Genomic DNA, 16,225 nt, shown 5'->3' on the forward strand with positions numbered 1-16,225 from the left:
GAAGGGGATGTTGAGGGAGGGGATGAGGAAGGATGGGGAAAGGAGGAACATGATGGCTGGAAGGTCTGGTAGCTGCAAATGGCAAGTTTAGGAGTGTTCAGCAAACAGAAGCCAAACTGAAGAAAAGCAGCAGCTATAGCGAGATTGTCAGAGACTGCACTTTCCTCTTCTCAACCATTACCAGGATGAGCTTATCCATGGAAAAGATCACCCCCCCACACAGACACCTCCTTTCAGAACGAATACAGGTAAGCCTTACTCTTCGGCCTCCCTGCAACCCCACTACCTCTAGCCTGATCTCCATCTGCTGGGATGTGGGGTGTTTTCCTCTCTATTGTTTCCAGCAAAGCACTACCAGAAAGGAGAACATACTTTTGACAGCTCCTGTCGAAATGCAGAACTATTCACAAGCATGTAAACCTCTCTGTGTGTAAGGAGTGGGGTGCCCCTTTCCCAGCAGTAGGAAGGAAGAGTGGAGGTGGAGGAGCCTGCTGGGAGGATTGCCTCTCCCATGGCAGAGCAGGAACCGGCCTAACAGAGAAACCCAGGAGGAAGAGGAGCACGATGACAGGAAAACAGATTTAGAGGGGGGAAAGATGCTACAAGGCCATTTCCTCCCACCCTACAGAAGCATGTGCACAAGCTGAGTAGCCAAGCCCAAATCAGAGATGAGGAGCGCACAGCAGGAAACAGTACTGCACATACAACCAGAAAGAATATCTCCATGCCTGAGAACATATGGGCGACTGTGATAATTAGAGCCATAGCTGGTGGATTTTTTTTTTCAACTCCTTTTTGTAATCCTGAATCACAATTCTTAACATGGTATGCTACAGTCAAACCTGTGCACGTGCTGCTTTGTGAAAGCTGGCTCCTTAAAGGCCGTTTGGCACTGCTCAGGCACGTGCTTAGGACTGCAGGGTATCACTGTCAGGGCTCTATCCTCAATGCTGGCTTTCCTTTACATGCCTGGCAGAAGTGGGCAAGCAGGTGGCTGTGAAGCAGGGAGCCACCGCCCCTTGTCCTCATTACCTGGAAATCCAGAATCCACACTTCTGCCAGACTCTACTGTGGCATGCTGCAGGAGAAAACCCCCATGGAAAGCAGGCCCCCTCAAGCAAACTGTCACTTTCAAAGCTCCAAACCATGACAAATGACAGGAGAAGACTTGCTTGCAATAGCTGGTGGCTCAGATTGCTTGGCATGAGAAAGAATACTTTTCTTAGGCATGAGGGAGAATACTTTTTTAAAAATTTCCCAACCATCTTTTCCCATGTTATAAGCTACTTCTTTAGAAAATCTGTCATAATCAACAAATTAAACCTCCCAAAGTACATTACCAAATAAATTTTCAATCATCAATTGCTAGCATTTAACTAGGTAAAACTGCCTGTGACTCTGGCATTCCCGGCTCATCCTCAGCAAGCATGCAGCAGCAGAGCACTTTGATCTTCCAAGTCCCAGGAGAAAATCAATGATACAACTTTAATGCATTTGTACAGCAAGGCTTCATGTTATTATTATTTTTATCCAATGTAGCTTAACTCAAGTAAGAAAGGTACACTGGGTCTCAGCACCGCCCTGTGGTGAAAGTGAATTATTTTTCTAAAACTGGATTGTAGTAGAGCCAGCCACATTCACAGAAAATGGCCAATTAAAAAGCAATTATCTCCTTGATTGCAACTTGTTGAAAGGCTGGGATCGTGGTGCTCCTGTGGAGACAGGAAGATGGGCATGTCCACAGGGTGACTGGTGTTGGAGTAAGCCAGCATGGGACCTGCTGTTCTCCCATCATGATGGTAGGCTCTGGTCAGGTACCTTGGGACCTATCCAGAAGGAACCAGGCCTGAGTCTTACCTTTTCCTGGATGCGCCCCTGCTGCTCCTTGTAGAAGGTGTCACGGCGGCTGAGCTCAGCCTCTCTGTTCTCCAGTTCCCTGGCCTAGTTGGAGGAGAACAAAGCCTGAGTTAACTGGCAGCAGTGGTGCTGAATGAGTGCCACAGGGAGAAGGCAGCTGACATTTCTGCTCACAGTCATGCTCAATGAGAAGGACAGTGGTAATGCACACAGAGCCTACGCTGTGGATGGTCATGCATATGTGTTATCCTCAATTTTCACAACAGCCCTTCAAAGTGGGTAATTAGCACAACCATTTTGCAGATGATAATCACTAATGTTTATTGAATGCATACTGCCTGCCAAGTCCTGTTCTACATGTTTTTTGGACATTTCTAGGTTCCTTCCAAAGCCTAAGAGGAAAGCAGGGTGTATTAAGCTAGTCAGGGTTAAGAGTCACAATGGATCCCCATAACAGGAGATACAACAGAGGGAGCAAGTAACTATTCAACAGCTCACAGCCAGAGCATGAACTTCAAAGGACTCATTCAAACACATCCCTTAGGTGGGGCGACATATATACCCTCCTCTTTAAGACTCTACCTCTCTTGCTGTACATGGGAACTCCTGCCATGATAGCTCAGCATATACGACACAGTGTTCACAGAGCAGAGATGAACTTGGACCTGGCTAAAGCACCAAGCTGGCTCCAACCTCACAGATGGGAAAGAGCAGTTTGGCACTGTTTTGGGAATCCTGATATTTGGTAGCACACCATGCCACGGTCCTACATGCTGAGCTATCATGGCAGGAGTCCCCATGTACAGCAAGAAAGGTAGAGTCTTAAAGAGGAGGGTATATATTTCTACCCACCTAAGGGATGTGTTTGAATGAGTCCTTTGAGGCCAGCTTAACAGAGCCTCCCTCCTTCAGTCATGACTTTGAGAGCCCAGGTGAACAGTTTGGAGTTAGCAGCCTAGGGGTGCAGCCCAGTTCTCTCCTTAAGTAGCCAAATGACTCTGAACTACTTCCTTGCTTGCACAGACCATCTCTCTAGTGCAATGGCTAAAACTAGAATAGAACTGTTCTCTGCTTCCCACACCTACAAGACTGTCTGAAGGCTGAGGGTACCTCTTAGAAATGAGCAAGGTCAGAGCAAGGCCTCTACACAGGTCCACAGCATTGGGGCAGCTGGGAGCTTAGGGTAGCTGGGAGTATGGACTGGGATACCCACATCTTCACTGGGCTTTCCAGTACTATGTATCAAGTTCCATTGCCTCTGTCCTCAGTATACTGATGCAGTCATCATGGGCCTGAGAGATTGGAACAGTCTGGGGTACGTAGATGAGGAACATCACTCCTAATTGTCATCTACCCATATGAGGTCTGTGTGACCAAGCACTGCACTAGGTTCCTGGTGGCACTTACCCTCATCATCCCCAAGAACAAAAGCTTATCAATGACTGAGGTCTACTGTGAACATGAGTCCACACAATTTCCAAATCCCGAGCTTTTTATTTTAAGCTACACTATGGTATCTGCAGAGGGGTCTTAATCCCTCAAAAGTACAAGAGAAGAAAAGGGTAAAGATTCTGAAAGCCCCCTCCTTGGCAGTGATGTACCTGTTGGCTTAGAACCTTCCAGAATAGTGCAATAAGAGCTGCCTGCATACCAGTGTGTGAGCATCCACATACTTAAAAGGCTGGAGGAAAGGGCCAAGGTTTAGGCAATGCCAGGCCAGGGGCTGGGCAGAAAGCTAGGCAGTTGGCCTCTCTAGTCCTGGGTAAGCTGCCTTCCTCTTATGTATTTCCCCTTACCTGTCAAGTGAGCAAAGAAACAACTTGGCTCCCCAGAAGTTGAAGAATCTAAAAATTCCAAGAAGGTCCCAGAATGTCCATGCTCCAGCAAAGCTAAACACAGACAAGGGGCTATATGCTGGGATTTCTCATAAGATCTTTCAAGAAGGCTCCTGGAATGCCTCTGGAATGCCAATACTCCAGCAAAGCTAAACATAGACAGTGGACTGAATGCCAGGGATTTCTCACAGGATCTTTCAAAGCATAATGATGAGCTGATGAGGCTGTGTCCCAGGCACGGCTAATATGTGTGTGGCCTCTCAGCAGCCCAGCACCAACTGTGAATGATCTCTGGTGCAATCAGAGGAGAAGCACATCTGATACAATTAAGCAGCCAGTATTGGAATATCTTGCAGGGCTCGGACCTGCCATTTTCTGACCGGTAGCTCCAGCCAAGCAGAAATATGACATCTGAAGGCGAAACTATCATGAGACTCTTCAATTGCTGTTCCCTAGGGATTACTGGGGCAGGAAGGACAAGGAGGCTCATCCAGGCATGTACCCAGTCTCCAAATGACATACTGTGATCTATTCATACTGAACACTCAGACAACAGCCACTAGGACACACATCAGCAAACATCTGCAGAAGTAAAGCTCTAGGCAGAGATGCCTTATCATAGACTTACTGCCTAGGCTAGAGCCTGAAACTTACTAATGTCTTCATGCAAAAGACTATAGTAAGGGCACTATGTCCTTGCCTACTTTAGTCAACTGTAAGGCTGGTAATGAAATCTCCATGAGCAATAATAGCCAGGAGGTAACACAGACAAAGGTTACACTCAGAAGGCTTCCTAGAAACAGACATTTCTCCAGGTGATATTGAAGTGGCCATCATAGTCCCAGTAACTGCTCAGCAACTCATTGGCTGTACTCAAGTGTCTATTATGAATGAGGCATTCCTGAAAAGGGGCCTCAGCTGTATCAGATGTGCTCATGGAACTCAGTTCTGATAGGGAAGCAAATATATGCACTGATAGTTTTGGAGTCTGATGTGCTGGAGAGACTGTGACCTAATAACTGACCCAATAGCAGCAAGCAGACTGCTAAGTATTTGAGGAAAATAAATACTAAGTCAAACCAAGTATATTGCTTCCGATACACAGGACAAATATCACCATGATGACAATGTGCACAGTGGAAGGCAGGCTTTGAGCGGGAGTGGAAGGGATCTTGAGTGGATAAGTAGAGGAACTCCTTCTATCAGACAACACTGAGTATGAACTTTGATGCACCACTGTAGCTCCACACACAACAGGGGCAGAGAGAACACATGCCTGAAAAGACACAGTCAGGTCCAAAACCAAGATTAAAGAGCCAACACAGAGGGGATACTCAAAGCAGTAGGCAGAGCAGGAGCCACAGGCCTGCTGGGCTGGGCAGCCAGGACCAACCTTACAATCTTGAAGGATAAAAATAAACCCTGCCCTTCAGAGGAAGAGCAGAAACCAATCTGGACATCTGGAGCTGAGAGTGAACCCTGAAGCAAAAAGGAGGCATTACGAATGTCCACAGACCCCCCTCCCTAGCACATGGTTTACTGTTTGCTTCATCCTAGACAGGTGAGAGGCCCCAGAACCAATGCAGGACAAGAACAGCACCCGCTTTCTGAGGCCTCTGCAGTGTATCATCACAGCTGTGCAGATAGAAAGAGGTGCTGGGCCTGACCTGGTAGGTATAAGCAGTTAGAAAAATCGCCCTCAGGGCACAAAGGCCATGCTGGAGGTGCGAGGGAAAGAAAGCAGCCAGACAGGTCTCGCCCTGAGAATCTAGACTCACTCAGGTGAGGAAATATACTGGCAAAAGTGCTAACTAAGACACAGATTCAATCCAGATCAAACTAATGTCATGGGACAATGTCACAAGGACAAAAAGCTTTTTACTCTGAAAGCTTTAAATACAGGACAAAATGATGTAATATAAAGTCAGATGATGTCACCAAGCTTCAAAAACCAAGAACCACGACACCAGTGTGCACACACACATGCTCAAACACACAGACATGCACAAACACCTGTCCCAAGCATGCCAACAAGTCACGTCATCCATGTAGTCTTCAAGGTGCTATTCTAAAAGACAAAGACTTTTATGCTCCTAAACAGAACAAAAGTATCACCTTAAAAATAAAATAGGTTCATCAAATATGCAGGGTATTAAAATCTCCCACTGATAAGATATTTTAATATACTGTTTAAGTTGCCCCAAAGACAAATTAATGACTTCTAATTTATAAAAAAGAAATTATGAGCATGAAATAGGCAAAGCCCAGAGGACATACTTAATTCTTCAAAAATAAAAACTGCAGTGTGATACACTAAGCCCTAAGCATTGGGCAGTAAAGGGAAATAAGAGAAGTGGGCATGGCACTGAGTGCAGCAGGTGGGGATGGAAAACAGACATGAAGGAGAAGCTTGGAACTGGCCAGCACAGGCAAATGGCTACCAGGACAGCAAAAGGATGGCAGAGGCAGAGGGCAGGGGCCCCTGAGAGTAGAAGTAGTCAAGAAGGCAGCAGTGAGCACACTCAGAGTAAAGATAGAGAGAGGAGACAGGGAGCAAGATATAGAAGTAAGGAGACAGGGGTTGGAGAAAGGTGGGCAGACAACAGTAAGGAGAAAACACTGAAAAACCTACAGAGGAAAAAAATAAATGAGCTGTTACAGAAATATGTGTTAAGCCTCCAAGAGACAGAAACTCTCCTCCAGTTCCAAGTCAGGCCTTGTATGGTTTCCTTCCCTAAGAGTGAGTTGAACTTGGAGACAGTGCTAATCAGCAGGGTATGTCAAACAGTGTGATGTCACTTCTGATCTCTGTTTGGCTCTGCTGCTCTCCTGTCCCTCTTGCTTACTCTTAGCCCATAAACTTCCATGTTCTGAGCTGCCCTAGGGAGATTCTCTTTCAGGTGATAATAAACTGAGGGCTGTGAGGAGGAAGGGAGCACAGCCAGCAGCCAGGGAGAAGCTGAGGCCTGCAGACCCTCATGCTTCCAGCAGCCAGAAGGAAATATGTAAAGGTCCTTCCTCCAGGGAGGCCTTCAGCTACAATGGCTGCCCAGGAAAACACCTGGCCAGCAGCACTGAGAAGCCTGGAGACTGAAAAGCAACCACTGAGCCAGATCTCAGATTCAACAGTGCCAACACCACCCACTGATGAAATAGATAATTATAAAATTTAAATTGATTCATCTCATCCTTAAGGAAAAAAGATGATCACTTTGGATAAAAGAAAAAACAAGTAGATGTTACCTCCAAGAGATCTAGACACCCATACAGTCATACAGAACACCACCAAACCCTTCACTGGAAAGAAAGAAATACTGCAGTGTGTGTGCCACTTTGTACATAAAAGGACTAGTATTATATAAAAAATCTAAAATATGTAAGAGAGAGAGGGGGAGAGAGAGAGAGAGAGAGAGAGAGAGGGGGAGAGAGAGAGAGAGAGAGAGAGAGAGAGAGAGAGACTACCACCACTGAGAGATAAAATACTAGAAACAAATCCCGAACAGTTCAGACACCAGGATCAATACACTATGCTGACATGTGAGGGATCTAGCAGAGAAGGGAAGATGTGAATGAAAAGACAGAGTTTTACAATGATGAAAATGGCCTCCAATAATACAAATCTGCTGCTGATAATCTGAGGACTCCTCACATGTGGCTACCTTGCTTCCTTTGAGATTTGACATTAGCTTCTTCCAACATGATTACCAGGGGACTAGGTCTGGGTCTAGGATCTCACAGTCTACACTGGCACAGTCTAATGTTCCAGGAACCTGTAGCAGGGATTTCAAAGCCCTTGCTTTTCTTTCTCGACTTGACACCAGGTTGTTGCCTAAATAATCACCTTTGCAGGCTGTTGAAAAAATGGCTATTTTCCAACAATTATCTATGGTTGGTTTTAGATAAACTCTCTGGGGGTGCAGGGGAGGTCTGTAATGAGACTGAGTCGAGTCAGATGAAGATGATCTTTTAAGTGGGGTCTTTCAGAGAAACAGGAGGCATATAAGCACACTGGTAAGAGTGCCAGGGTCTGATAGGAGGCTGACACACTACCTGTGTGCTGCTGCTTTTGAGACTATCAAGGAGCTTTGAAGAGGGAGAGATGGAATAGAGCCAGTTAAAATGGCCAAAGCTTTGCTGTTCTGACTGAAAGTCTCCCATTTTCTTATACAAATGTCCTTGCATTGAGTTAATGTTCAGAACTGTGACAAAGTATCAGGTGTGGTGACACACACCTTTAAACCCATTACTTGCACTCAGGAGGCAGGAGATCACATCCAAAGACCCTTCTAGGTCTATGTGATCTGGCTGGAATACACGTACTCCTTTAAAGGACTAGGAGACAGAGGCAAGCAGAACTTTGAGTTCAAGGCCAGCCTGATATATATAGAGCAAACGATCCAAGCATGGTGGTATATGCCTTTAATCCCAGCACTCAGAAGAGAGAGACATGCAGTTCTCTGAGTTCTAGTAAGTTCTATTCAGTCAGTTTGTGCAACTCAGATACAATTTTTACCAGGAGAGTTTTACAGAGACAGGTTGAAGAGAGAAGCAAGAAGACAGAATGAGCCAGAGAATGAGAAGGAGTCAGAAGACTAGAACAGATTGCTAGAGAGTTAGTTTGAGGCCAAGTGGAGTAACTTAGTTAGAAGTGAAAGAAGCCAATTTGCATCAGTCAGCTTGTTCTGAGCCAGAACAGCTGAGTTGACCAGCCAGTCAGAGCTAAGAGAAAACTACAAAGGGTGAGCTTTAGTCAGTATTAAGTCTCAGACACTGAACACATTCTAGGCCTAGATTAGATTGTACAAAGGCTATAAGCTTCCAGGACTCGGCCTAGGTTAGCAGATGGAGGTTGTAAGCTATGGAGACAACATTTACTACAAGTAAATTAAATACAAGTGAGTTAAAGTTACCTTCACAAGGATCCCAAAAGAAGATCCAAACCCAAATAAAACTGAAAATGAAAAAATTAGGATGTCAAACAAAAACTTCAAAGGGAGGCCTCACCAAGAGATTATAAGGCATGGAAGAGAGAAAGCCAGGCCGTGTAGACAAAGAAGCAGAAATGGATAGGTCAAAGAAAAAGTTAAATATAAAAATATCTAGGCACCAAACATCTAGGAAATCTGGGGCACTATGAAAAGACTAAACCTATGAATAAAAGAGAAAAAACTTAGGTCAAAGGCACAAAAAATATTTTTATACCAAATCACAGAAGAAAAATTCACCAATCTTAAGAAAGAGGTGCCTACAGCCAGCTATTTGGATGGAACACAGGGTCCCCAATGGAGGAGCTAGAGAAAGTACCCAAGGAGCTGAAGGGGGCTGCAACCCTGTAGGTGGAACAACAATATGAACTAACCAGTACCCCCTGAGTTTGTGTCTCTAGCTGCATAAGTAGCAGAAGATGGCCTAATCGGCCATCATTGGGAAGAGAGGCCCCTTGGTTTTGCAAACTTTATATGACCCAGCACAAGGCAAGGCCTGGGCCAAGTAGTGGGAGTGGGTGGGTAGGGGAGCAGAGGTGGGGGGAGGGGTATAGGAAACTTTCGGGGATAGCATTTGAAATGTAAATAAAGAAAATAATAATAATAAAAAAGAAAGACGTGCCTATCAAGGTACACAAACTATAAAAGAGGTGCCTATCAAGGCACATGGACTGTACAGGACACCACATAAGCAGGACCAGAAAAGAAATTTACCATAACACGTAATAATCAATACACTAAGTGTACTGAATAAGAAAAAGATATTAAAAGCTGTACAGGAAATAGATAGAGTCACATATAAAGGCAGACCCATCAGAATAACACTTAATTTCTCCATGGAGACTCTGAAATCTAGCAGGATCTAAATGGATGTACTACAAACTCTGACAGACCATGGATACCCGGCAAAACTATCAATCACAAACAGCAGGGAAAGGAAAACATTCCACGATAAAACCAAATTTGAGCAATTTGTATCTTTCAATTCAGCTGTTCGGAAACTATAGTGAAAACTTACATCCATACCCAAAAGGACATAATAAGTAAATAACCCCAGAATAGTACGTCAAAAGAAAGGGGAAAAACACCCAAACTACCACAACAAAATAATAGAAATCAAGAAACACTGCTCATTAACAAGTCTCAACAGTAATGGTCTCATTTCCTGAGTAGAAAGACACAAACTAACAGACTGTGAGAAAATAGCATTCATCATTCTGATGCATCCAGGAAACACACCTCATCATCAAGGATAGATATCACTCCAGAGTGAAACATGGAAAAGGTATTCCAAGCAAACAGACTCAAGAAATGAGAAGTATAGTAGCTATTTTCATATGTGAAAAAACAGAATTCAAACCAAAATGAAACAGAAAAGATAGGGTAGGACAATATATACTCAATAAAGGAAAAAAAACCATCAAGAGGATAAAACATCTATGCACCAAACACCAACATTTATTAATTGAAAATTTATTTGTATACAAATGCTTTATTTAACATTTGCCGGTTAAATAAACCTGCAAATAAACATTAAATAAACATTGGCTAAGTTGTGGATATTTGGGACCCAGCAACAAGGTCAGCACCACCTCTGAGCTTCTCTTTCTGACTCCAATAGGGTGAGTGCACCACCCTCTCGAACGGGGCCTTTGATGTTTTGGATGGTAGAGAGCGGCTGGTGTCATCTATAAATTCTACTTGCACCTGTGTGCAATGTCCCTGCAAACTGGTCCTGCCCAGCACTTTGCTTACCCTAGACAGCTTGATGGGCTGCATGCAACTTGTGTCCATGATGGTAGTAATCTGGCAGAGAGCTGAGATTTCATTTGTTATGGGACAGAAAAACTTCTGTATTACAAAGGACACCATCATTCAGCCAAAGTGGCAACCAACAAAATAAAAAATATTTTTAAAACAATTACATATCTGATAGAAGGTTAGTATCTAGAACATATAAAGAACTAAAAAATGGATCAAAGACATTGACATTCCTATAGAGGGGAAACTGTTTGAATTTAAAATGTTTGAACTTAAAGGTCCAAGAAAATATTTTTTTTAGCAGGACCCTGGAACTGTAAGCATTAAGACCAACAACTGATAAATTGGATCCTGTGAAACTAAAGAATCTCTATAATGAAGGACATTAACATTCAAGTGAAGAGGATAGGAGAAATAAACAGAACTATCTAGAGTATACAAAGAACTAAAAAAAAAAAGTCAACATCTACAAAATCAACAACCCCCCAAAATAGGGCATGGAACTAAACAGAATTTTCAAAAGATAAAACAAAGATATTTAAAAAAATATTCAACACCCTTAGCCATCAGGGAAATGTAAAGTGAAACAAGTTTGAGATTCATATTATCCCAATCAGAATAACTAAGATAAAAAAAGATGCTAACATGGATGGGAAAGGGGGATACTTATTCACTGATGGTGGGGCGTAAATATGTATAACTACTAAGTAAACCAGTGTTTACTTTTAGGGCTTAGGAGCTTCTCTTTTCTCTTGACTTGTGACTGACTATACATTGAGCTTGACCTCATCCCTCCTTATATCTTTTCTTACTTTCTTTTATTTTACCTTCTAAGGATCCTTGGGTTACCCTGAGGCTATTTGGACAAAAAAGGGCATCCTCTGCATCTCATGATGTCTTTAACTTGATCACACCTGAAAAGTCTCTTTTATATATAGGATATAGTCACAGGCTCTAGAGATCTTAAGTGGTTACATTATTCTGCCCTAATGAAAAAGCAAAGTCCTGGGCTGGAGAGATGGCTCAGTGGGTAAGAGCACCCGACTGCTCTTCTGAAGGTCCGGAGTTCAAATCCCAGCAACCACATGGTGGCTCACAACCATCCGTAACAAGATCTGACGCCCTCTTCTGGAGTGTCTGAAGACAGCTACAGTGTTCTTACATATAATAAATAAATAAATCTTTAAAAAAAAAAAAAAAAAAAAAAAAAANTAAAAAAAAAAAAAAAAAAAAAAAAAAAAAAAAAAAAAAGTTAAAAAAAAAAAAAAGAAAAGAAAAAGAAAAAGCAAAGTCCTAATGATATCCCCTGGATACAAATCAAAAGGTTCTAAACCACAATGAACGCAGGTACACAGATACCTCCCTGGTAGAGGAAAGCCAGTGTGAATGTGTTAATATCAGACATGAAAGCCTTCGATTGAGAATATTCCTAAATACAAGGAAGGCTGTTTCCAATAAAGCAGATCAGTATTCCCAAAGAATAACAATGCAAAGTAAGTGTATACATACTAATAAATCAAAGCACTCAAAGCAAAGCTGACGGGTTGGAGGCCTCAAGCCTCTATTGTGGAAATGCTGACAGACTAAGTAGACTTCTTGAGGACAGGAAGACAGGAAGGTATCGGCATAGCCACACAGCCTGACTGACAGTCTGCCTGTACTGAGGGGCAGTTGCACCACTGAGCACTCAGTGCTCAAAACACATGGAGCTGAGAGGCACAAGCTTCCTGGGAGGCAAAGCCATCTTTGTGTGTGTGTGTGTGTGTGTGTGTGTGTGTGTGTGTGTGTGTGTGCACGGGGGTGGGTAACAAGTACAATTTGCCAAAATGTGACCATTTTTGAAGACCAAGTAAGGCATACGACACTGGCTTAGTGAAACACTTTCCCCCAAGATAAAAGAAGATAAATAAGGAAAGGCTTAGAATGTCTGTGAAGTACACCAGTGAGACTGATGAATGGGCACATCTAGAAGCCCCCTCCCAATCCCCTGCCCGAATGCTTCTACTCCCTGAGAGTTCGTCTGACAGCTGTAAAACTCATCACTCCTTTAGGTACAACACAACACAACTGCACAATGCACTGAAAAGAATGACTAAAAGTCAGTTTTAGTAATGTACCCTACTAAACTTGGGAATTAAAAGAATATAATAGGAATTTCAATTACTACACATTATATACATGAATCAAATTATCATTGTTATCCATGAATATGCATAATTGTTATGTCAAGTAAATACTCTGAAATTTTGTAAAAGGGGTAACAATTTTATATTTAAAAGTACATGGCCAACCTCTGCACATATGTAACAGCTGTGCAGCTGGGTCTTCATGTGGGATTACTAAAGCAGGAACAGGGGATGCCTCTGACTTCATTGCCTGCCTTTCCCCTAACTGAGCTGCCTTGTCTATCCTCAACAGAAGATGCACCTGGTCTTACTGCAACATGATATGCCAAGGCTAACTAATATCCATGGGAGGTCTCCCCTTTTCTGAGAAGGGCCCAAGGAGAGGTGGATGGGAGGGAGTGGGGTAGGATGAGGGGAGGTGGGGTAGATGAAGGAGGTGAGAGGGAGTGCCTGGAAGAAGAGGAGGGAGGGGAAGCTTTGACAGAATGTAAAGTAAATAAATAATAAAAATTACAAAACACTGCATAGACAAGCCAATGAATCTAAGAGGCAAATTCACAGCTTTAAAGATTTTGTAAAAATTAAGATTTAAACAAATCTCTCATTGACTATACAAAGAAAGTAAGACTCAGATTAAGTAGTTTCATGAAGATGGTACAGATGCAGAGTTATGAAGACAGATTCCTTTCTCCTAAGTAACCAACTTCAAGCAGTTAGCCTATCTGGAGATATGTTTGGATAAGAGAAAATCATAGACCCTCAAATTGGATGCCATGCATAACCTGTATGGCAACAATGTGTGTCAAACACTTAGTGTGCACTTGAGTTACCTAGGATTTTGATAAAAGGCAACTTTTCAAGCAGCAGGTTTTGAGATAAGCTCAAAAGTGTATGTTGTTCACAGATGCTAGGCAGCAAGGCATGGATATAAGCAGAAAGAAAATGATGAGACATCTAGATCACCGTCCCTAAAGTCCCTCCTTTCCATCTGTCAGGGTACTTACTAGTGTTGAAAGATATGTACAAAAGGACTCCAAACAGCAGGCTTGCTTTGCGGTCAGAAATCTTGACCTGAATCTGTCTTCTCCTTGAGTGTCCATGGCCAGCTTCTCTAAGCCTCAGTTTCTTAATTTCTATACCCAGAAGACTGACAGCAGCTCTGTCTCATGAGGCTGCAGTGAGGTTAATTAAGGGTGTGCATATAAAGCACCAACACAGTATCTGATTCAATGTAATGCTTTCAAGTTAAATGTCAGCCAAGAATTGTTTTCGTGATAATGAAAGTGTTATTATTAAGTATTCAATCTAGAAAAAAGGCATGCCTATCCACCGTTGCAATGGATAACCGGCTTTCAATGTAAAAAGCCAAATCTCAAAGACAAATAGAATTTTGAGATGATCTGAGATCATCTCCACTAAGGCACTAGCATGAAGACCTTTGGGAGGTGGTGTCAGTGACTGTACTGTGTTTACTTTTATTTTCTGACCGCCTACCTTCAGGTACCCACCTGTAGAACTACCATGGGCTTTTAAAGTACATTCTTGCACTTTAAACATCAATATATTGTTTGCATATGATATGATATGATATGATATGATATGATATGATATGATATGATATATAATATGATCACACCTTCAGAAGCAGTCCCCTTCCCTTCCCCTACACACAGTCACACAATGACATCAACTAATGAATGGATTTCAAGTGCAGTGCTTCTAGAAAAATGCAAGGAAGAAAGCCCTGATACACAAATGAATCTTGAAAACTTCACAATAAGAAATAAGCCACAGGCTAACAAAACAATCTTAGTGCCTAGAATGGGTTACCTCATTTGGAGTTGTTAGCTAGTGAGGTCCCGGAGACCTCCAAACTTGATAGTAAAATCATTTTGCTGAAGATACCACATACTTGAGTCATAGATCATGGAGAAAATCAAGGATGAACCCAGAAGCTTCATCCCTACTGGCTATTTTCCATAGTGCTGGAAGGTGCTAAGCGTGCTTCCTGCTATCAGAGGAGAATACTAATCACCAAACCTACCCACCTGTGACCCCAAGGGCTACAGTGATGACTGTCCTGGCCAGACACGCCCACTGGTACAAAAGTGGCACAAGCATGACAGGAATAATCAACCATTTCCTGATTGTACTTGATCCCCACTCCAAGACAAGACCCTTATCTGCATACCATTATCAGGCCAAGAACCCATGGTTAGACAGGTCATAGGCTCCTCTAACTGACTCCTAAGGATTTACCAAAATACCTGTAGATGAGTGCATCTCTCAGCCTTCATGAGAGGAGCTGTTAACATGGACCCACACTTTTTTAAGGTTCAGAAAATTGGAGATATAAAAGGCTCACCACCAAATGGGACATCTTTATCATACCCTTTCCACCCAGTGCTCAAGGGTCATTGCAGAAGAAAAGGAGGAAGGGCTGTTAAGAGCCACAGGTGGTAGGTGTCAGGAAACAACATCTTCCAGACACAGTAGAGTAGCAGCATCTATAAATTCACAGCAACTGTGACAATATATGCGAGACCTGTGCACGCACAAGCCAGATCAAATCCCAGCAAGAAAGGGAAGATGGGTATAAAGTCTCGCTCCTATCCAAGGAGCTATCAGTGTACAGACACTGGTAAGTCAACCACTCTCCAGTGGAAGGCTACACTACAGGGATATATGGGCAGCACAAATTTGACTTGATGGGTGAAAAAAGAACACAAAGATGTGTGGCTGGGTAGGAATGGGGATGGATCAGAGCAGAGAGAAGTAGTAAATATGCAAAACATATGGTACAACATCTCAAAGACAAGAGAGAGAGGAAGGGAGGGGCAGGAGAGTCAGGGCAGGTATAAACAGCCACATACTGCATGATCGTGTTCAGATGGGGACTCCTGCCAGGCAAACAAAGAGGCAGGAAGTAGGTGAGTACCTGCAGCAATTGGGATATGATGTGACTTCTAGGGTCAACAGGATTCTTCTTGGAGGTGATAAAATGTTCTAAGCTTCAACTGTGGTGATGGCTAGTATACCTCAGCAAACATACAAATACCCATAGAAGAGAGTACTTCACATGAGTGAGTTGATGGCATGCATTTCAAATAAAGAATAACCAGGCACGGTGGTGCACCCCTATAGTCCCAGCACTTGACATTCTGAAACAGTATGATGATGAGTTCAAGGCTGGTCTCAGTTGTGAAAATCTATCTCAAAACCAACATTGATTATAGAAGATCCAATGAAATGGACCATATTGGAATATAGTCACTGAAATACCCAAGGAAAGGCCAACAGTCAGGAAACCAGCACTCCAAGAAAACAAGAGTGAGGCCTGAACTGTGTATGTGTATCTTCATAATGGAATCAAGAGTCAAAAGGATCACCACAGGTTTCAGAAGAACTCCAGGGTGACTTCAAGGTCAGTCAAGGATAAAGATTAAGAAACTGGCAAGAAGGAAAAGGAGGAAGAGGAGGAGAAAGAGAAGGAAGAGAGAGCAGCAACAGCCACCTCTGCTGTTGTCAGTGAATGCAGAACACAAGGCCTTACGGTTCTGGCCTGATGTGGGAAGCCACACCTACCCATACTATAATAATAAATGCCATCGGCAGCCTTTCTTTCCTAAGTGGCCATCACATCATCACCACAATAATAGAG

The 16,225-nt window shown here is 43.0% G+C and overlaps 1 protein-coding gene and 1 pseudogene across 1 annotated transcript in view; both read right to left on the minus strand.

The window, feature by feature from the left end:
- Chchd6 (coiled-coil-helix-coiled-coil-helix domain containing 6) overlaps positions 1-16,225 on the minus strand; it is a 204,991-nt gene that overhangs the window by 86,820 nt on the left and 101,946 nt on the right. Inside the window, exon 5 of the mRNA XM_021190791.1 lies at positions 1,858-1,941. Coding sequence (XP_021046450.1) covers positions 1,858-1,941 — 84 coding nt within the window. The remainder of the gene's footprint in view (positions 1-1,857; positions 1,942-16,225) is intronic.
- LOC110316072 lies at positions 10,260-10,471 on the minus strand (annotated as a pseudogene).

Source organism: Mus pahari, chromosome 2 (assembly GCF_900095145.1).
Source record: "Mus pahari chromosome 2, PAHARI_EIJ_v1.1, whole genome shotgun sequence".
NCBI lineage: Eukaryota > Metazoa > Chordata > Mammalia > Rodentia > Muridae > Mus > Mus pahari.